At 30.3% G+C, this 22,222-nt stretch overlaps 3 protein-coding genes across 5 annotated transcripts; 2 read left to right on the forward strand and 1 right to left on the reverse strand.

Annotated features, from left to right (window-relative positions):
- Nucleotides 1-227: 227 nt before the first annotated feature.
- LOC107622095 (basic endochitinase C-like) lies at nt 228-2,606 on the reverse strand. The gene is made up of 3 exons (XM_088491469.1): nt 2,085-2,606; nt 1,586-1,737; nt 228-915 (listed from the first exon to the last, which is right to left on the reverse strand). The coding sequence occupies exons 1-3, from the start codon at nt 2,391-2,393 to the stop codon at nt 522-524; spliced, it is 855 nt and encodes a 284-aa protein (XP_088347595.1). The 5' UTR covers nt 2,394-2,606; the 3' UTR covers nt 228-521.
- Nucleotides 2,607-4,110: 1,504 nt separating this feature from the next.
- On the forward strand, nt 4,111-12,253 carry LOC107619881 (uncharacterized). Of its 3 annotated transcripts, none has more exons than XR_015886011.1 (9): nt 4,111-4,477; nt 6,088-7,086; nt 7,209-7,322; nt 8,065-8,247; nt 8,376-8,593; nt 8,806-9,153; nt 9,577-9,881; nt 10,974-11,106; nt 11,802-12,253. XR_015886011.1 is itself a non-coding variant. In XM_088491468.1 (6 exons), the coding sequence occupies exons 2-6, from the start codon at nt 6,181-6,183 to the stop codon at nt 9,155-9,157; spliced, it is 1,773 nt and encodes a 590-aa protein (XP_088347594.1). In that variant the 5' UTR covers nt 4,112-4,477; nt 6,088-6,180. The 3 variants fall into 3 exon arrangements, 1 of the variants encoding a protein (XP_088347594.1); XR_015886012.1 differs by having other exon boundaries at nt 6,140-7,086; XM_088491468.1 differs by lacking the exons at nt 9,577-9,881; nt 10,974-11,106; nt 11,802-12,253 and having other exon boundaries at nt 4,112-4,477; nt 8,806-9,157.
- A 3,800-nt stretch (nt 12,254-16,053) lies between these two features.
- On the forward strand, nt 16,054-22,067 carry LOC148561247 (protein STRICTOSIDINE SYNTHASE-LIKE 5-like). Its single transcript, XM_088490144.1, has 4 exons — nt 16,054-16,562; nt 18,670-18,977; nt 20,433-20,562; nt 21,678-22,067. The coding sequence occupies exons 1-4, from the start codon at nt 16,119-16,121 to the stop codon at nt 21,960-21,962; spliced, it is 1,167 nt and encodes a 388-aa protein (XP_088346270.1). The 5' UTR covers nt 16,054-16,118; the 3' UTR covers nt 21,963-22,067.
- Nucleotides 22,068-22,222: the final 155 nt, after the last annotated feature.

Here is a 22,222-nt window from a genome sequence, read left to right on the forward strand (position 1 = left end):
ACCATATTATTAAAATTTAGTAGAAATATCGATAAATCAAAAGCTTTAATTTTCTCTTTATTAGTAATTTTTTTAATATTACAAATCACTTAAAAGTTTTTTTAAAAAAAAAAGGTGATTTTACGGTAATCATAACACTTGTTTACATCATGATTTCTTATAAAATAGGAGCAATTTTTTTTTAAACAATTAAATACCATAAAAATATGACTCTCAAATGGAAAAACATAAAAGATACAACCATTTATTTCATATAGAAAATCACACATCATACACGCCTTAACAAGCTAAGCAACAAACATGAAAATAAAATTACATGACAAACTCAATAACAACCCTAATTCCAATCCACAACACTCGTAATAATCTTTTCTTAATTAATAAGTCAACCACACCAGTAAAAAGTAGTAATAACTTCACTAATGCAATTATATAGGTGGTAAAATCATTATATTATAGAACATTAACAATTTTATTTCCGTGGCTAAACCGTTTATTTCTTGTAGTGGCGCTTGCAATTATCACGAGTTAGCAATTTGGATGCCTAAATTAAACGACCTTTGGTTGTTGCAATCTAAATTATCCCCAGGGCTCACTCCCAACAATTGGCAATATCTCCTAAAGAATCCGATCCGATCTTCGACCCGAGCATCCGGCCCATGCCCACATTCAAGCCCACCATTGATTATGTTTGTGATCACACCATATCCGGGGACTCGACCGGCCGCCCTGTCAGCATCGGACGGCGTCCATCTTCCGGTGATAACATCATGACTTGATGGCTTGTTTCCTTGTGGTGTCATCCAAAACCATATGGCAGTTTTAAATGAAATTACTGGATCTGTGGCCACTAAATCAGGATTGTTAAGAAGATCTACGCCAATAGCTCTACCAGCTGGTCCATAATTGTAGTTGCTGTAAGATTTTAATAAAGGTTAGTAACATCACATTATCATATTAACATGTCACACATTGACATACAATATCATATTACACATCTATATATATTAAATAAATTATTTGCATAATTTTATATAATTTAATTTAATATCTCTCTATATATAATAGATAGATAGATAGATATATATTCAATTTTATATGTGACAAAAAAATATCATAAAATTTAAAGATAAATTTTATCGTAAAATTGTTAGACCGGTTATGTTATATGAAATAGAGTGTACATTGAGCCATAAAAGGTAAGCATGAATATAAATTAAATGTGACAAAAATAATGATGCTGAGATGGATAAACGGTCAGATAAATAATGTCTATTGTTCAAAAAATGTATGATAGAATCTCATCTCAAGTGAATATAAACAAATGACAAAAAATATAAAAAGAGCCAAGAAGACTATATATAAAGTGTTAAAGAGATCTATGTATAAATAGTTTTATTGTAAACATGTAACATAATAATAAGATTCAATAACATCATTTAATCTATGTAATTAATCATACTTTACGTAATAGGATAATACTTTATTATGTGTTGTTGCCTGTTGTAAAAAAATTGTTAAACAAATTACTTGTTTTAGACAAGATTAATGGGTAAATTCATGCATGCTATAGTAGAAAACTTACTAGGAGATTTGGATTGGTCCTCTGCCATAATATTTTTTACCAGGAGCACATGGCCATTGTGCAGAGGGGCTACAGTAATCTGATTGGGTATTTTCTTGTAGAAAGCAATATCCCCCAAGCATATGGTCCATCAGGAGCACTTGCCCATCCTCCTAATTATTTAAAACATTTACATGTATAATAATAATAATAATAATAATAATAATAATAATAATAATAATTTCATATGTTCACTCAAAAAAATAAAGGCTAGCGAAAATTTGCCGTCGTCTTCTTAACCACACTTATAGTAATATATAAGATTAGGTGAAAATTCAGGTGCAGTCGACTTCACGTGAAGTTGATAGTTGAGAGCTGTTAAATGAAAATTTAGTCAAATCAGTCAAATCATCTAACGACTCTCAACTATTAACTTCACGTGAAGTCGACTGCACCTGAGTTTTTACCATAAAATTATTAAATATCAAATAAAAATTATTTTACACTGACAGTGTGTAACCTGTAGTTTCATGGGAAGTTTGAGCCAAGAAAGCCGCAACCTCCTTTTTGCGAGTGGCATCGTCGCCGGTAGTGCCAAAGCCGTTGAAAGATCGAGCGGCCGTAATGAAAGCATTATAGGTATAGAATCCATTGGCATGACACCGTGGATCGTTACGGTACTTAAGCATTTCATCAAATATAGAGGAACTAATGACGTTTGCAACATCGCCACCACCGGGTGGCGCCGGTGATGGTGGTCGTGGTGGTGAAGGTGTTGGTGGACCTCTACATTGGCTTTGACAACCTTTACTTGGTAAACAATAATCATCTGTCTCACCACACCAACCAAATTGACTACAACAATAATTGTTAGGGCACAATGCTCCACCTGCTTGTCTACCACATTGTTCTGCCTTGCCACCAAGCAACAACAATAATAAGGTTATTAGAGAAAGTAAATAAGGCAATTTGGCGTTTAACATTTTTTGAGAGTAAGGAAGAAGAAAAAGAAGAAGACGACTAATGTTTTGAGTGATGAGTCAATATGATTAAGGTAATAATGAAGGTATTTATAAGTGCGCTATACGTTAGGATACCATTAATTGATTTTTTTAATCTTTATTTTCTATTGTTGTTAGTTGTTTATTCTCAACTTGGGCTGCTTCCACCATTGTTGATATTATAATTTACTAGTATAACATGGTCATGTCGGTTATGTTGTCTTTTTTATTTTTTATTTTTTAAGGTACTAATATAATTATTAGATTAAAGTATTAAAATTGTTATTATAAATGTGTAATATTTGTTTTTATGATGATGATGATAATAATAATAATATTAATAATTACAAAAGCAACTACTATTTTTAATGTGACAATCGAAGAAAAATTATATACTCTATCATTTTTAGTAATTTACTTAATTTAAATATTATCTTTTGAAATGTCTTTTTAACGAAGTACTTCAACATTTAATAATTATAAATAAAATGTTTGAGGTATTTTTCGAAAATTTATTTCATAACATTTTTATTTTAAAAATTTGATGATATGTTAATCGGTGAAAACTCACATGCAGTCGACTTCACATGAAGTTGATAATTGAAAATCGTTAGATGAAAATTTCATCTAACGACTCTCAACTATCAACTTCATGTGAAGTCGACTGCACTTAAATTTCCACCATGTTAACCTCGTCATTAGGGGTGCACAAGACCCGGTCTGGCCCGAAGATCCGGACCGGACCCGATCACTTCGGGACTAATTTGGCCCGGTTTCGTTATGGTCTGGTCAGCCCCGAGATTTCAATAGATGGTCCTGGTTATTTATTAAATCAGGTTTGGGTCAAGCCTCGGGTCACCCGGCCCCGACCCGTTGGACCCGTATAATTATTTGCTACTTAATATTTTGTTGTTATTGGTTGGTATGACACTATAAATTATTATTATTATGTTAATCTTGTGTTGGTTGTTAACTTTGTTTTAATTGTCTTTTGAACTTTGAATGTTTAATGTGTAATTGATATAATTATTATTATGAAACTTTAAATTATTATGATTAGATTCTAAATTATTATTATGCGAATGTTGCATTGTTATGAAATAATTATTTTTAAAAATTTAGAGGTTCAAAAAATGTAGAATCTAATTTTTGGTGATGTCGTGATAAAGTTGATCAAGACCCAGGTTTCACCCGGTCTAGACCCGGCTTAAATGTGACCCGAAAGTAATACGATTTCATCGGGTCGGATAAGGGTCTCATAAATAGATCCGATCATTATTTAGGGTCGGGTTCGGGTCACGGCAAACCCGGCTTCACCCGACCCATGTGCACCCCTACTCGTCATGGATATTTGAGACCATTTACCGTTAAACATTAAATAATTTATAATTTATAATAAGAATGTCTTCATATAGAAAAAAAAAAAGGAAATGGTTCTCATTTCCGGTCAGTTTGGGCCAATTCAAGAAAATTGGGCTTTTTCGATCAGGACCAATGACAAAAAATCCTGTTAGTGTAAAGGCCTCCCCAGTTCCGCAATTCATCAACTCATCAATTCATCATCAACAGTTCAACACTCATCAGCCAGCCACCACCAGCAGCTCCTACCATCGCCGAACTCCTCTCCTCGGCCAGAGCTCACCGACGCCGTCGGAATTTGACTGACAGAGGGTGCCGTCTCCGAACGTCTCTGCCACTCACCCTCTTCTCCTCGCCGTGGAATCTCTGCTCGGAGCTCTTCTCGTTGCCGTCGCGAACTGCTCCTGCTCGGCTGTCGTCTCCTCACCGTAACGAGCTCTGTTCCCGGCGTCTCTCTCTTCAAGCTCTCTCGCTATCTCTACGAGGTCACTGTCAGCGCCGTGTTCCTCCGAGCTCACTCTGTCACCGCCGTTCCTCCCTTGGCGTCTCACCGGTAGGCCACTTCTTCTTCAGCTTCATCTTTATTTTCTAGTTAATTTTTAAGATTCTGAGCTGAGTTTGTGTTCTGAATTGGATTCTGAAGTTATTGTTGTAGTGATTCTGAAGTTATTGTTGGCATGAAGTTTTTTAGTTGTTGCAGTTGGTTCTGTTGTTGCCGAATTTGTGTTGCTGCTTCAATGTAATTACTAATTTGCAATCATATATAATTTCTGTTGTTACTGATTTTAGATCTGAAATTGTGGTTGATGATTGCTGAATTGTTGCTTGATTCTGGCAAGGTTGAACGCATATCTGGTTGTTAGCGATGATTGAACCATCTTAGAGCTTTCCCTTTCATAACTTGAATCATTTAATGATTAGCTATGCTATTCTGTACTCTATATTCTGTATTCATGGTGTTGATTGAATCATTGAATGATTAGTTCACTGCTGGTTTTTTTTTTTGTTAATTTTTGGAAAAAGATAGTTAATCTTTGTTAAAATTGTGCTGAAATTTTGCTAAAATTGTGATCAGCTGAAAATCTTATTAATCTTTATTAAAATTATGCTGAAAATTTTGTTAAAAGTTTTTCAGAGTTTCTATATGTTCATTATGATCAGTCTTTTGTTAGAGAAGAAATATTTGTCATCTTTGTTTTTAATGAAGAAATAGATGAATTGAATTAACTCAATTAACTAGATAAGTAGATGATCGAATATTTATTATTGGTTTGGTTAATTTAAAATTTTTTTTTTGTTTCATGTGACTATCTTAAATTTCATATAATATTATAAGTTTTATATGTATATAAATTTTGACCTTTGATATTTGTTTTTTTATATTTGACTCATGTGTTGTATTTAAATGTGATTATGAGATTTTAGTTGGAATTATACTTTTAATTTGTATATATTTAAGATTCATATCAGAATATATTTATATTTTTGTATATTTATTTATAATTTGATATGTTATTTTATTATATTTCGGTTATTTCGGTTGAACTATGGTTAAATTGGTTGAACCTCTAAACTGATGAACCAGTAGTTCGAGCAGTTTGATGACCGGTTCGGTTTTCAGAACCTTTAGTGTAATCAATTCCTCATCTTCTTCACTCTCCCATCTTCTTCCAAGGTATATTAAATTGGGATTTATGAATCTCAACTTCTTGCTTCGCTGCTTCTCCCCCTTATTCGCCGATTTTGAGCAGCACTTCGTGACGTCACTCTACAGCTCTGCTCTTGACCCGTCGCTGCTTCATGTACATCTCCACTCTCCTTCTCCATCACATCTTTTTCAGTTCTCACAATTGAGTTACCCTGTTAGTCTGTTTGAATTGTTTATGGTTGTTACCAAGTTTGTTGTTAGTAACTTGATATTATTGATGATTCTGGCTGTTAAGAATTTTAATTGTGGATGATTAGAGTTAAGTTAAGGATTTGAATGCATTTGTTGTAACTTGTACTACTATTTTAATTTACTATGTGCTTTGTGGTGAAATTGTTAATTTAGAATGCTTATATTCGAGTAATTTTACTTAGACTTGCGACTATGACAATATTACTAGAGAAAGTCATAGGTTCTTAAATCTTGATTTCCTCCTCCTGAATTGCAATTATCAGAGATGTCTGTGGTGTGCCTCATTTTTCTTTGGACCTGCAAGTTGCCGTGCAGACTAGAGATGCTGCTTTGATGAACTTGAAATTGATGTGAGCATGTTGTCTCAGTTGTGGCCTCCCCATATTCACACAGCCTCCTTTCTCTTGCCTGAGCTTCACCGGCCTCGTCGTTTTCTTCTGCTGTCGAGCAATGCATATAGACGTACACCTACCTTTCACTTTCGATTAGAAAGGAGAAGAAAACCAGGACCAAGACGAGGCAGCAGCATTTGTTGTTGTTGTGGTTCTGCCTCTGAGTGGGAACTTAAGGAAGCAGGTATAGCCGTGTCAACTTTCCTTCAAGGATTAGGGGTGTCAGAGGAGGAGTCCGTATCCATCGCATCCAAGTCACCCTCTTACTCCAACATGTTGGTGGAGAGTGTCAGGGATTTGGACCAACACTCCATGTGGAATTCCGATTCGGCCTCCTTGGGCTTCAGGGAAAAGCTTCTTCACATTGCCTCCGTCAAAGGTGACAATGGAAAACTCCCTTACTTTGAGAGTCTCGGCTTCACTCACTCTTCATCTATCACTCTTGCTAGGTATCTCTCCTCTCAGAACCTCCCATCCCTCATGCACAAGGTTGCATCCATCAAGGACCTCTTCTTTTCTCATCAAGCTGATCACCTCCTCATCAACAACATTCGTCGCATGATGCTCCACCTGTCCATTCCAATCGACGATGATCTACAACATATTCTCTCCTTCTTTGAGAAGCTTGAAGCCAGGCGTGGAGGCTTAAATGTCTTGCTCTCTGACAAAGACACTGCCTTTCGCCATTTGATTGATTCCTTTCCTCGTTTACTTTCACTCTCACTGGATAACCACATCGTTCCTATTATCGATTTTCTCCACAATATTGGAGTTCCCAGAGTTCACATCACAACCATAATACTCTCTTTTCCGCCTATTCTGTTCTGGAATATTCAACTCCTTAAAGCTAGACTCCTCGCCTTGAAACAGGTATCCTCCCATCCATGTTGTTTATTCCTTCTTTCTCGAGTCTACTCCTTTCTTTCCATCCTCTTTTGGCACCATAACTACTTTCGACCAAGTTTTAATTGCTATAATATATGCTTTTACAGATTCATGTGGTGGATAAAGATTATATCAAGTTGTTGATCAGATATCCTTGGGTTCTATCTACAAGCATTCAAGAGAACTATGAGGAGGTTCATGGATTTTTTCTTTCTGAGAAGGTATCATTTTGTAAGGCCAATGCTTCTCTGCCTATTGATATTATATGCATTATGACTTTATCTTTTTGTAAGTTGAGCTAATATTACTCAAATAAAATAGGATTTTAGTTTGAAGTGGTGTTTCCCTAAACATACTCTATAGCAAGACCAAAAAATTTAAATTGAGTAAGATGCCAAACTGAAATAAACCCGTTGCATTGTACTTTACAAGTTAAATATCCTTTCTTAGCATCATAAATCACAACCATGTCAATGCTGTCAAAATTCCTAGTTGGCATACACTCTAGTATGATGTGCTATTGCAGTGTTTTAGGTGAAAGTTTTAGGCATCAAGTTAACCAATATCTGACCTTTTAAGATTTTACAAGTTGCTAGTGGTATGATTAATTCAAGAAAATATGGTAAGAACTTTTTCAAAAACTAATTATAAAATTAATTAGTACTTACCAGATTTAATTTTGTGTAGTTGTTTCTTTAGGATCTTCGTAATTATATCAGATTATGTGGAGTTTTTTAGCAGGATGTCACATCCACAAGATTTTGGCTGGTTGCTTGATCCTTTTCATGCCTCCTTATGAATTGAATTTGTTGAATGCCTATGTGCTTGTATCAATTGATGCTAGTGATACTTGTTTTATGGATGAGTTAGTAGGTACTTGAGGTAGATATATTTGATTAGTATGACTAGAAAATTTATTTGTTGAAATACTAGACTAGTAACATAAGGAATGCTTCATTATAGGTTAGAAAGATATGTATTGACTCTGCAATCAGAGGCCAACCATACCTGTTGGGTTGTTCAACAAGCAAGCTGAAGTCGATGCTGGATCAGTTGGCTGATCTTGGAGTTAAGGGAAATAAGTTAGATAGAGTTATTGCTAGAAGCCCGCAGCTACTATTGCGGAAGCCCAGAGATTTTCTACAGGTATTTCTCTTTTTTCTACAGTCACACGTGCTGTATGCATGTCATTGTTCTTTAGTTTTGTATCTTACTGATTCAAAATGCTTCATTTTTTTTCCAGTTAAGAAGCTTGTGTTCCATGTTGTCTGCAGGTTGTTCTGTTCTTTGAAAATATGGGCTTGGATAGAGAAATTGTTGGGAGAATTCTTTCTCGCTGCCCAGAAATTTTCGCTGCCAGCATCAATAAAACTCTTAAGAGGAAGATTGAATTCCTTTCTGGGGTTGGCGTTTCGGAAGCATATCTTCCTGGGGTAATCAGAAAGTATCCGGAATTACTTCTAACGGACACTGATAAAACCATACTGCATCGGTATTGTCCTCATCAATTTAGTTTTTTGTCGATTGTTGTTCCAGTTTATTATTGAACAAATTGAGATTGCTTCATCTGCATATAGTTGATCCTACCTAGTTGAAAAAAAGATTAGTTGTTGCGATCATTGTTTAATGTTGTTCTATAGTATCGTAATTGTATACCTTCCACATTCTCTATATTTTTATAAGTTCATCTGTGATGTTCTGCAGGCTGATGTACCTGATGAAGTTAGGACTTTCGGAGAAAGAGATTGGGTTTATGGTGCGCACGTTTTCTCCGCTCCTCGGGTACAGTATAGAGGAGGTTTTGAGGCCAAAAATAGAATTCTTGGTGAAGTCGATGGGGAGGCCGGTACGAGAAGTTGTCGATTACCCTCGGTATTTTAGCTATTCATTAGAAAAAAAGATAAAGCCAAGATACTTTGTACTCAAGGGAAGGCACATTGAATGTAGTTTAAAGGATATGCTGGGAAAAAATGATGAGGAATTTGCTGCAGAATTTATGGGTGTGGGTCTTGGAGGGATGCTTGACCCTCCTCTCTGTTCTGAGAATGTGTTGTAAGTATCATACATCCTTTCCTAGTATTTTTTCTGGGAAATTCATCTCATCACAAGCAGATTCTTTGATATAAGGGGCATAAAATGTATATTCCACTAATTTTCAATTGCATAAAAATATAACATCACATTTGAGATTTTTAGAAGCAAAAAGTCTCAAGTTAGAATATCAAAATTTGGTCGTCTTAGGAATAATGTGACAGGTATATCGAAATTTGCAATTGTTTTCTTATATAATATCATGTTTAATTCAATGAAAGCAATATAGGTATAGAAAACACTGCTACGGTGTTTAAGCATTTGATCAAATAGTTGAGAAATAATTCAGTGTGATGACAATAATAAGCCACTTTCTAATAATTTATAAAATGTGAACACTGATCTGAACACTCAGAATTCAATTTAATTAATTTAATGATGTAGGGATTGTTGAGTATTACAAAGGATAAGAAGGTAGAGCTTCTTACCGATGAGGTTGATGGATTGAAATTCAAATTAACGGATGGTGTTGATATAGCAAAAGATGGTACCATTTATTTCACAGATGCTTCATACAAGTACTCATTAAAGGACCGCTTCTTAGACTTGTTGGAGGGTAAGCCTCATGGTAGATTCATGAGTTATGATCCAACAACAAAGAAAACAGAAGTGCTTGTCCATAATCTCTACTTCCCCAATGGTGTTGCTGTCTCACCAGATCAGCAATTTGTCATCTTTGAAAGTGTTCAGTAAGTTTTACATTCTGTTAGAACATTCTATTATTAGAATGCTTAAGTAAAAGTATATAAATATTATGATTTAATTTTGATATGATATTAGTGTAAAATAGTTTTATACGTGCATTTAATCATACATACATGTCAATAAAAATAATTACTTTTAATATTGATCACATGAATAATCATTCAAAAAAGCGGATGTGATTGGATGATCGTATAAAACGTTTTACATTGTAAGTGCATCAAAATTAAGCTCTTTAATTATTTTGTTTAAGTTTATGGTTTTTTATGAAAAAGTATACAGAAACAAAAACAAGAAAATAGCAATGGATACCATAGGTGTTTATGCCTTAATAACTTGCAATTATAATAGAATGAAAGAATTTTTTATTTTTAAGACCAATAATTTGTGTGTTTAGATAAAGAATATTCATACGAGTTTTTGTATTGCACCATGATTAGCATTTGCTTATAGACTAAGTATACCCTTAATTGATTGTTAATAAGCTTATAATGATCCTAATAATAACAATCTTAATGGGCCAATGGACTTTAGAGTGTATTATAAAGTTAGTTATTGACTCTAATACCAAAAAGAAAAAAAAATCATATATATACACATCATTTGGATCTTTTTCCTTCATATTATAATTTATAATTAAAACAATTATTAATCATATGAGTTGCTAGAAAGCCATCAGAATTTATTGTTTTTGGCCATCACTTTACCATTAACTCTATTCCTTTAATATAATTCCTTTAGTCTAGTAATCTGACAACATACTTTATCCCTTGCTCTTAAATATTAATGGCTAATTGATGGCAAAAAAATAATAAATTTTGCTAGTCCTCTAACATTTTTCTTTATTTTAATTTGAAGCTAGCATCTCATGTAATATTATCTAAATATCTCACTATTAGACCACTTCTAGTAATTTAAATAAATGCATGAAATGTACATTTTCAAAAGAAAATTGTCTAATTAATTATTAGCATTACTTATATGGGCAAATTAATAATAAGGCTTGTGCTCCATTGAAATTATATTGTATTAACCGTATATTGAGCATACATTTGAAGGTTGTTTGATTATCTATCCAGGATGAAGTGCAAGAAATATTACATAGAAGGCCCTAAGAAAGGAAGTGTTGAAAAATTTTGTGATAACCTACCTGGCTACCCTGATAACATTCATTATGATGAACAAGGTCAATATTGGATTGGACTAGGCTCGGTAAAACAATTCTCAATTTCAATAAAATTACTTTTACTTTTTACCATTAATTATATTTACCTTCAATAATTATAATTATATATGTATGGTGTTTTTATTGGTGATGGGTAAGTTGGTAAAGTAAAAAAAAAAAAAATTAAAGATCTAATAATCATATTTAAAGTAGTAGAACTCATACATAATAAAAATTATAAATTTAATAGTAATTATTATCTCATTTTATTATTTTCCTAATCTTCTCATTTTAAAAGATATTTTTCTATATAAATATATAGCATTTGTGTGGTAAATAATGGAACTTCTATATATTCATGTAAATAAGGGGACAATCTCCTTCTATGCTAATAATTTTTATTCATACCAAAAAGAGTAGTAATAACCCGTCAACCTTTTCCTTGACCTCCTCCATGTTTTATGGTTTAATTAATCTGAAAATTTCTTATAATTTTACTCATTTTTTAATTATTATTAGCTTCTAATGATTTAAAATTTTATAACTGAATTTTCGTATCATTTATATAAAATAAGTTTAATTCTGTCTATATATTTTGTATTTTGTTTTTAACTTTAAATCACTATATGCTGCAAACATTATTTTTCAATCAAATTTTTATAGTCTAAAACTTTGGTATCAATGCCTATAAGAAGAAATAACACATTATAATACTTTTTTTTTTGTACTTGAATTAATGCAGGGATCAACCCCAGAACTGGATATAATATTCAGATACCCTTTGATTCGGAAGGCTTTAGGAATGTTTGCAAAGTATGTAACAAAAATGAAGGAGTTATATCTGTAGATTTGGATGGAAAACCCATTGGTCACTATTCTGATCCCAAATTAGCACTAGCAAGTGGAATTAAAATTGGTGATCACATTTATTGTGGTTCCCTTTTTTATCCCTTTATACTACGTCTTGATGTGAAGCAATATCCTGCTATCAACTCATCATCTTCAAAAAAAATTAAGTTATATATATTATGCACATTATTCAACTTTTTAGTTCTATATGGACTATATGTTGTATGTTGTGTACATTCTAATCTTATAATATTTGTAGGTGAATTCTACTCTACCCTTTCTAAAATAGAGGGTAAATTACCCCTTGTGACATATACAATGATTATTCATAAATTATTCTTCTACCAGAGTTTTAAGATTCACGTTATCTTCTCTTTTCTTTTCAATTAACGCGATGTTTCTCTTGAAATTTGATAGTAGTGTTATTTTTATAATCTGCACCAAATACACCTCTTCTTCAATTTTAAAACCATAATTCCTCTCAAATCCAATCACCATTTCCAATCAATTAGGTTAGGATTTTAAACTTGTTCATATGCTTTCAATCTCTCGTTTCAACGAGCACATCTGTTAATTTTTCAGCTCTCTCTTTCCTAAGATTTTCTTCCTAGTATTTTTCTTAAAATTCAGTCGGATCAACAATGATACTCCTCTTCAGATAACCAACCCCCATAGTCTTGTATAACTATATAACAAAAACAAACCAAAATATTAATTAGTCATAAAAACAATGAGTCAATAATTACCATCTTAGGATTTTTATTATCTGAATAATGATTGAAAAATAATTTAAGAGCAATTAAAGATAAAAATAAAATAAAATACCTTGGTGTTTTCTTTCACGCACCAATTACCATCATTTTTAACTAATATATCCAGAAATTTCTATCAGTTTTTTAGCTCTCTCGTTTTTAGGATTTTCTAGCGATCGTATTAGAGATAGCAATTAGATTTGACGATCTCATTCGAACTTTGGAACTCTAGTTAAAAGATAATTTATCAATAATCATTGTATATGCCACAAAGGGTAATTTACCCTTTATTTTAGAGAGGGCATGGTAGAGTTCACCATATTTGTATTGTTAAACTATTCTATTGTTTGATTTTAATCTGGTTTTTTCATCAGTTATGTTACAAACTCGATTCAAATGAAGAGAAAAGTTTTTGAGGTAGCTTATACATAATTGATATTCTCCTTCAGTATTGTTAAAATATCAATTATCCAAAAGACAACCTCAAATAAATCTGTAATTACACAAAAAAATCAATAAATTCAACTACATCTAACAGCATATCTAAAATACTTATTCTACATAAACACAAATAATTTTTTATAATTCAGTTTCAACCACACATAATTATTCAAAACCCCATAAAATCCAATAATCATTTCTATTTGATGTCAACGGTTTTCATTTGTCTCTGTGTTTGAAGTTTTTGTCCACCTTATAAACAACTTCAATATTATGAAATAGATGTTCCCTGCACTTTGTCTTATTTCTTAGGAATCTTTGCTCCTAACTTGTTTCATCCTTTCTATTAATCCAGTCCACCATTCCTTTGTAGTCCAATATCCTTTTTATATTTTCCTCTTTTGCATTAAACTCCTCAATCAAGAAGTCCACTATTCCTTATTTGTAGTCCACAATCATTTTTATATTTTCCTCTCTTGCATTAAATTCCTCAATCAAGAATTAAACTGCTTCTTGAATGCCTTTGAATAAAGCTTCTCCTCTTGTGTTTTCAGCTGCAATATTGTCCATGAAGCATTTAAGTTCATTTATAGAATTGTTACATGTCTTCTCACTATGTACATATTTATCTTTGTTTTGTACATCACACATCGCCATCACACCCACTTTTTTCTTTTCCCAACATCAGCATTAACAACTATATAATCTATCATTTTTCTTTCTCACACTCATTGTAAAACTAGATTTTTAACCTGTTCCCAAGCACAATTCTAAGGTACTAACTTATTTTTAAAATTCTTTCTATTTCTATACCTCCAAACAGTCTATATAATACCAAAAAAATGAAGTATCCAATCTTTTTTACTCATCAATCCATCCTACCCTCAAACTAAGTTCTAATATTCCAAGATCCCACCTGTTCGGTAAGTCGGGTACCGGACGGTTTGGGATAATGCTACGGATGGTGAGATGGGGTATCGCCTGGTTTTCGGGTTGTTGGATTGGATGAGGAGTAGCCAACGTCCCGAGCTCTTCGTGTGGAGAGGGGGTGTCACCTATAAAGACACTCTGACGCTCTAATTAGTCAGGTGTCCAGGTGAAAAGTAGGGAGAATGGTATGTGACGTACTTTGGGAGAAGGACAGGATCCTCCCCATATATACCGTGTCAGAGGTGGGTCCCGCGAGGACAGACCCACCTTTCTCGAAACTTCTCCATACAACTGTAGTAGAGAGCTGTCAAGAACGCGTGTTCGGGTCGGTACTTGAACGTCTCGCACCCGACCCAGAGTTGGGTGACCTATGGATCGGGTCAGCCCATATGATGTTTGGGCCAGGCCGTAACACCACCCAACACACATTTTTTTAACATAGAGTCATCCACCACAGTTTAAATACATATTTATAATGTAGAAAAATGTAGTTTACTGTTTCTGGTTTGTCACCACAAAGTACATAAATATCTTTACTTTGATCTATGATTCTTCTCCTCATGAGCACATCTTTGTGTTCAACGCTCCTAAGATCACGAATCATATTAGCATTATCAAAAACATATTTTATCGTCGGTTTTTCGTATGTCTTTCTCATAGTAATGGTCATGAAAATCTTTATTGTGTATTTTTCATCCTCTCTAAATATCCACATTTATTTATTTCTGTAACTTGTACAAAAAAACACACTTTTCAATAAATATTGTAATTTTGTTAATTATGTTTTTTCTCTCTTAAAAAATTCTGTCATTAAAGATTCCAAACCCAAGATTTTAATCTGATCTAACTATAAAAAAATAGTCAGTTATTAATAAAGTGGTCTAATGGCTGCTAAACAATTAAATAATGTGTATAAGAATAAGATGTTATTAACTTATTATATTCAAATTGTTTTTATTAATGTAAAGAGAAAGAAAAACATATAAAAACATGTTGAATTTGACGGTCGAAAATTTACTGAAACCACTGTATAACTCATGATGTGCAAATAAAATTTGTGTTATGAGCCCCTTTTTTTAAGAGTGACTGCTAGATTCGAATTTTTTTTTTTTGGAAAAAGAAGTCTTTTTTATTTTTAAAAAAATTACTTATATAATTAAATAAGGATGTTTGGGTTTTTTTAGAAAAATATATTTATTGAAAAATAAAAAATATTTTATTTTAGATAAAAAAACATGTTTCCTTTTAAAAAAATAAAACGTTGACAAAATTGTGATAAATTTTCATTGCAAATATTTTTTATGCATGCTTTCTAATCCAAACAGAAAATTATTTTGATCTTTTTAAAAAATAAAATAAATAATATATTTTTTTAAAGATACTGATTAAAATTATTAAAAATAATAATTTTTATATCTATAATACATTAAAAATATTATATAAAAAATTTATTTAAAAATTTATTATTAATTTATACTACATAAATAAGATGAAATCAAACAGACTAATGAATTAATAGCGCTTTTAAGGGTTTGTTGTTGGCCAATAAATTATACAAGGTAAAATTCGAACTCCTAACACTTATTTAAATAAACTAATAAACTAATTACCGACCAACCCAACTTAATTATTAATAAATTAATAAATTAATAGCTAAATTAAATCAAATGGACTATATTTATATTTATTTTAAAATTATCTTCTGATCCAGGACTCCAGGAGGAATTACACCCACATTCTAAACCTAGAAATCTGCTACAAGTAGGACCCACGTAAAAAAAAAACTAAAGAGAAAAACAAAAGATAATGCTAGGTAATCAATAATTTTTTTGAATAATATAAACAACCACCAATCAAATTAAAATATATTACATCTCTAAATTACTTACTTAAATCTTAATATATTAAAATAATCATTCGCACACCTAATAAAATGAATATCCAATATATTCATTATTCACATTCTTTAATATTTTTATTGGCTGCCTATACTTTTTAAAAAACAAATGAATTTAAGTTATAAGAATTAAGAAGATATCAAAAAATCTTTCAGAACTGAAACTGAAGCAAACTGCAATCTATCCAATATGCAAAAAACACGAGTTGACTCAGCTTCTGCAACTCGCTCTGAGCTTCAGACAACAACAAGCTCAACGCAATGGCTTTTCATAGTATCCTTTTTCCTCCTTCTTCCGGTGGTTCTAGCTGCGCTTCTTTTCCGCCTCGAACCGTTCGATCCGGTTCATTTCCCGCCCCATGAGATAACCCGGCTCAACTTGGCCAGCACGGTTGCCCGCAACGATAACATGCGACGAGGCTCGGAGGTTGTCGGAAACGGACGCGTGGCGGGGCCGGAAGACCTGGTTTATGATGCGGAGGCGCACGTGGTTTACACGAGTTGTGAAGATGGTTGGATCAAGCGAGTGAGTTTAAGTAATGACTCGGTGGAAGATTGGGTTAACACGGGTGGAAGGCCTCTTGGTTTAGCTTTTGACCCTCATGGCTCACTCATTGTTGCTGATGCCTATAAGGTAATATTTTATTTTATTTTATTTTTATAGATAACAATATAATTAATAAGTTCTATATATATATATATATATATATATATATATATATGATTATTGATTAAATTTGTGGTTAAATCAATAAGATCAATGTTTAAGAATCCATGGGTAAGAATACTTGTTTTCTTCATATTTCATACCAGGAATATATGTTAGAAACCAAGAGTTTAGCTTCGAAGTTTTTCTCTAATTTATCAGTTATATTATATATGAAGTTACTTTAAAAAGTTGTTAAAATATTTTTTTATTTGAATATCAGATATATATTTTTTTTTTATCAAAAATAGGAGACTTGAACCCACGACCTCTTAATTAAGTATGGAAAAATTATGTTATTTGAACTATAACTCAGATATATTGTTAGATGAACAGATTTTTTTTTCATTTTATATCTATAGGGTATTTGAAAATGGATCATCTTTATTTTTTTAAAATTTTTTTATAAAGTATAATTTTTTATCATACTCTCTTTAAGTAAGACTATATATATATATATATATATATATATATATATATATATATATATATATTTTTTTAACAAAAAATTGAATGTATCTATAGAAAAAATATAGATAACCAATAACATTTTATATATGTATGGTCTGAAGAATTTGGTAATAATATACTTATAATTTTGTGAAGGACATACTTGTTGATATCGGTCATCTTTTTTTTTCTTTTATATTGAAACGATAATTTTGAAGAGAAAGAGATAATACCAAAGAAAAGTAGTGTATGTCCGATAATATAAATGGTTTATCTATCTTGTATTTTAAAAGTATATATTAAATTTATAAATTAAAAACATTTTTATTAAAAATATAAAAAAAATAAATTTTTAATATATTTATTTTATATTTATTTAATAAAAAATATTTAAAATATTTTATTAATAATAAATTTGTCATATAACTTAAGAAAGACATGTTAATTAATCCCTAATATAAAAGCTGTTGGGGATTGGATTTGCATTGAAAAAATTCATGTGATAACGATGGATAATTGGATATGGCAGCTAACATTAATGGTTTTTAAATGCTTCAACGTGGACCTGTACCTTGAGAGTTAATAAGTCTCGGACCTAAACAAATAGTAGTACGTACGTAATATAGTAGTAGATATAGTAGTACGTACGATATATATATATAGTACTACTATATCTACTACTATATATATATATACTTCTTTCTAATAAGCGTATGAAATTAATTTTTAGTTAGTTAATATTAATTAATATTTTTATTGTAAAGTTATTTTTTTAATTTTTAGAGAATTTAAAATTTAAATTTCAGAATTTTTAGTTTAAAATAAAAAATTTAAAATAAATAAATAATTTTCAAAAGGTTACTTTGATATTCACCGAGAAAATGGTTAATTTCCTAGAACTCATAATTAAATAATGTCTAATTTCAATTTTTATTTTTTTTACAAATAATTATCAGGCCTAAAATATTTAGGTAGCACTGGCCAATGAATTATAGCTCAAATAGCATAGTCTCTCCACACTCGCCTAAGAGATCGCAAGTTCGAATCTCTTTATTTTTGGTAAAAAAAAATATTTAGGTAACATTTATTTTTTTTATCATTTATACAAGCTTGTTTAATTATAACATATAATTTATTTTCTTAATCACATTCTAAGAACAACTTTTTATTCATATTTTACAAAGAGGAAAATTATTTATATTTAAATTAAAATTTATCTAATTTTCTATCGTTTAAAAAAATTGGAATACTTAAAATTAAATAAAGACAAAAAGATATACCTAAATGTTTTATGCCTTGTAGAAAATAGAGAAAATCGATATTTTCTATTAAATCAAAAGAATAAATTAAACATGTAAAATATGAAATTATAATGAATTTAAATTGTAAAATTATCCGATCTTAAAAAAAAAAGAAATTTAGAATCAACTAACTCATTTAAAATCGTAATATGAACTTTTTAAAAATTAAATAAAAAGGATATATATTACAAACTAGAAAGTGTTTATCTTCTTATTATTATATTTATGTATGTCATAAAAAACTACTTAAGAAGATATTTGTTTAAATAAAATGATGCATATAGGGATTGGTGAGGGTGAGAATGGATAAGAAGGTAGAGGTTGTAACAGATGAAGTTGATGGATTGAAATTCAAATTAACGGATGGTGTTGATGTGGCAAAAGATGGAATTATTTACTTCACAGATGCTACTTACAAATACTCTTTAGAGGACCACTTCTTAGACTTGTTGGAGGGTAAGCCTCATGGTAGATTCATGAGTTATGATCCAACAACAAACCAAACAAAAGTGATTGCTCATAATCTCTACTTTCCCAATGGTGTTGCTGTCTCACCAGATCAACAATTTGTCATCTTCTGTGAAAGTTTTCTGTGAGTTTATTTTCTGTGGATTTGCTGTTTATAACACTACTTTTTCTTTAATTTCTCTCTTTTTTTTTATTTTTTTTTGCTATATGCATATCATATCAATATTCAATATGGTTGGTTATAAATTAAGAAGATTTTCAAGTGTACCGTCATACCGGTGTATTAATAATTTTTAATCGTTGATATATATTATATATATTTTTTATAATTAAGATCAACGGTTAAAAATAACTGAAATACCAGTAAGACGGTACACTTGAAAAATTTTCTATAAATTTTAGTCAAGATAAATACAGCTGAAAAATTAATATAATATTAAAAAAATACGGTTTTAGTTCTAATATTTACGCTAAGTTTTAATTCGTCTTTAATGTTTGAAACGTAAATTCTATTTTCATCCTAATATTTTATCTTATTTTAGTTTTTAAGTCAAAAATAACTTTTTTTTAAAATATTATTTTTTTCTTTTATTTGTATCTTTTTTTTTCTTTTATTATTCTATCATTTTTGCTCTTAAATTATTACAACAATCACTATAATTATTATTTTTTCTGTTATCTAAACAAAAATACTATAATAAAAAAAGGGTATTTTTGGAAAATAAATTAATTTTAACTAGAAAATTAAAATAAAATAAATATAATATTTGAAATAAAATAAAATATTTTAAACTTTAATGACGAAATTAAGACTTAATCTAATTGTGTTAGAAATTAAAGCAGTCATTTATCCTATAATATATAGTATGCATGTATATTTCATTTAGGCTATGATGCAGGGACACTGACACAGACACGGGACATGACATGACACAGGATACGCCGACACGCAAATTTTAAAATCTTATAAGATATGGGAATACGCATACATATAAAATATAAAGTATTTTTAAATAAATCGTAATGATATTTTGATATTTTATTGATATTAAAACATAAATTAATTTTTTTATTATTTTTAATGTTTTATTTTAATTATATAAAGTAATTAAAATATTTTTTGTTTTAATAAATAATAATATATTATTTTTAAATTTATTTTAAGAATACATGTTAAGAATAAGATTGAATACGCTGAATGGTATTTTGGTGTGTCCAAGCGTGTTCGGAGAAAAAATTTTTATTTTTTATTAAGACACGGTTGAACACAGTAGACACGCGTGTCGAACGAATGTTAATGAGTGTTGCGTCCGAAATGTATCCGACACGTGCGGACACGCTAATTTAGCGAAATGTCCATACTTCGTAGCATTTAGGGCATGTATTATTTATGCTTATAATGCTTTATTATTCTTCATTGTGATCAAGTTTTTTTTTGGTGACCTCATTGTGATAAAGTAGTGTGAATTTTTATCGTATAAATTTTTTTTCCCCTTTTACCTATTTTCTTTTGTTCTGCTTAAAGAGTATGTGATGAAAATCACACTTATCTAATAAGGGTATGGTGGTTATTGTTCAGGATGAAGTGCAAGAAATATTACATACAAGGCCCTAAGAAAGGTACCATTGACAAGTTTTGTGACCTACCTGGTGCTCCTGATAATATTCATTATGATGGACAAGGAAACTATTGGATTGGAATAGCCACGGTAAAATATTACCAACCCTAAACTTCATTATTATTACTCATTCTATTCTATGTTGATATTTTGCCCATTGTAGACTAAATAATAACTTTACTAATATTTAATAGGATGATATATAATTAAAGAATAAATATTTAAATTCGTCTTTAAAAAATTTTAAATCGAACATTTTAATTTATAATAAATTTTTATTACTTTAAAATTTTTTTCAGATAAATTAATTAAAGAAGGGTTAATTTATGTTATAATAAGATTTTAGGTAAAATACTAAATTGATTCTCTACGTTTGGGCAGAATCCTGTTTTGGTCTTTAAAGTTTAGTGTCATATTTAAATCAAAAAAAGTTTCATTTAACTTTAATGTAGTACTACTGTGATGTCAAAGTTAATATAATTAACAGAATATTCTATATGACAGTATTACAAGAACAAAGTCAATAATTTGGAAAATAAGTAATCAACTATAGATGCATCAATACATTTATTATTATTTTTTTTACCATTTAAATGAAATATTTTCTATAGAACTAAGGTGAATGATGAATAAATGTATTAATGCATTTACGGTTGATTTTGTGCCTCTAGAGCTTGTATTTGTTTTCCAAATTATCGACCTTATTCTTGTACTACTGTCATGTAGGACATTCCGTTAATTATTTAACTTTGACCTCATGGTGGGACTACATTAAAGCGAAATGAAATTTTTTTGGATTCAAATATAACACTTTAAATCTTAAATACCAAAACAGAATTACGCTCAAACATTGGGTTCAATTTAATACTTTAGCCTAAGATTTTTTGAGATTTTATTATTTTATAATAATTTTTTATCTAACATGCATATTAAAAAATTTATTAAAAGCCACAGAAAAATCAATCTATATAATTAAAAGTAATTTTTGAAAACTTCAAAGTAATAAAATTTGTTGCGGACTAAAATGTCAAATAAAAAATTCGTTGGGATTAATTTAGATATATATTTACTCATAATTAAATGTTTAGGTAAAATAAATTAAAATAACTAAATTATATATAGAGAGTACTGAAATTCCATACAAATTAAATTAAACTGTTAATAAATTAATACCTAAATGTTGGTTAAATGTGAATAAATGACAGGAATATACAGCTGAAGCGGAATTAGCATACAAATACCCTTTCATTCGGAAGGCTATAATGATGTTTTCAAAGTATATAATGAATCCAAGTTTTGCCAAGAATGGAGGAGTTATAGCTGTTGACTTTGTTGACTTGGAAGGAAACCCAATTGCTCACTATTATGATCCCAAATTATCATTAACTAGTGGAATTAAAATTGGTAATCACATTTATTGTGGCTCCATTTTCTACCCTTTTATAATAAGTCTTGATGTCAACCAATATCCTGCCACCCACTCAACTTGAACAATAAAATACATCTACCTCATAAGATTATATGATGTATGTTACTTTTTTTTTTAATTAATCTATTTTCTGGCTATGTATTAATTAAAAAGTTGATTAAAATCACTTTTAAATGTGTAGTTATATGAAAAAAAAGGTTATAAATATTAGTAATATACTAATATGTGAATATGTTCATGATGTATTGTATTATTTCTTTTACTTTAGAGTCAGTTTGGATAAATAACTTAATTAAGAGCTTGTTTGGGTGAGTTTTTAAG

Source organism: Arachis ipaensis, chromosome B6, assembly GCF_059453495.1.
Source record: "Arachis ipaensis isolate K30076 ecotype BB chromosome B6, ASM5945349v1, whole genome shotgun sequence".
Classification (NCBI taxonomy): Eukaryota; Viridiplantae; Streptophyta; class Magnoliopsida; order Fabales; family Fabaceae; genus Arachis; species Arachis ipaensis.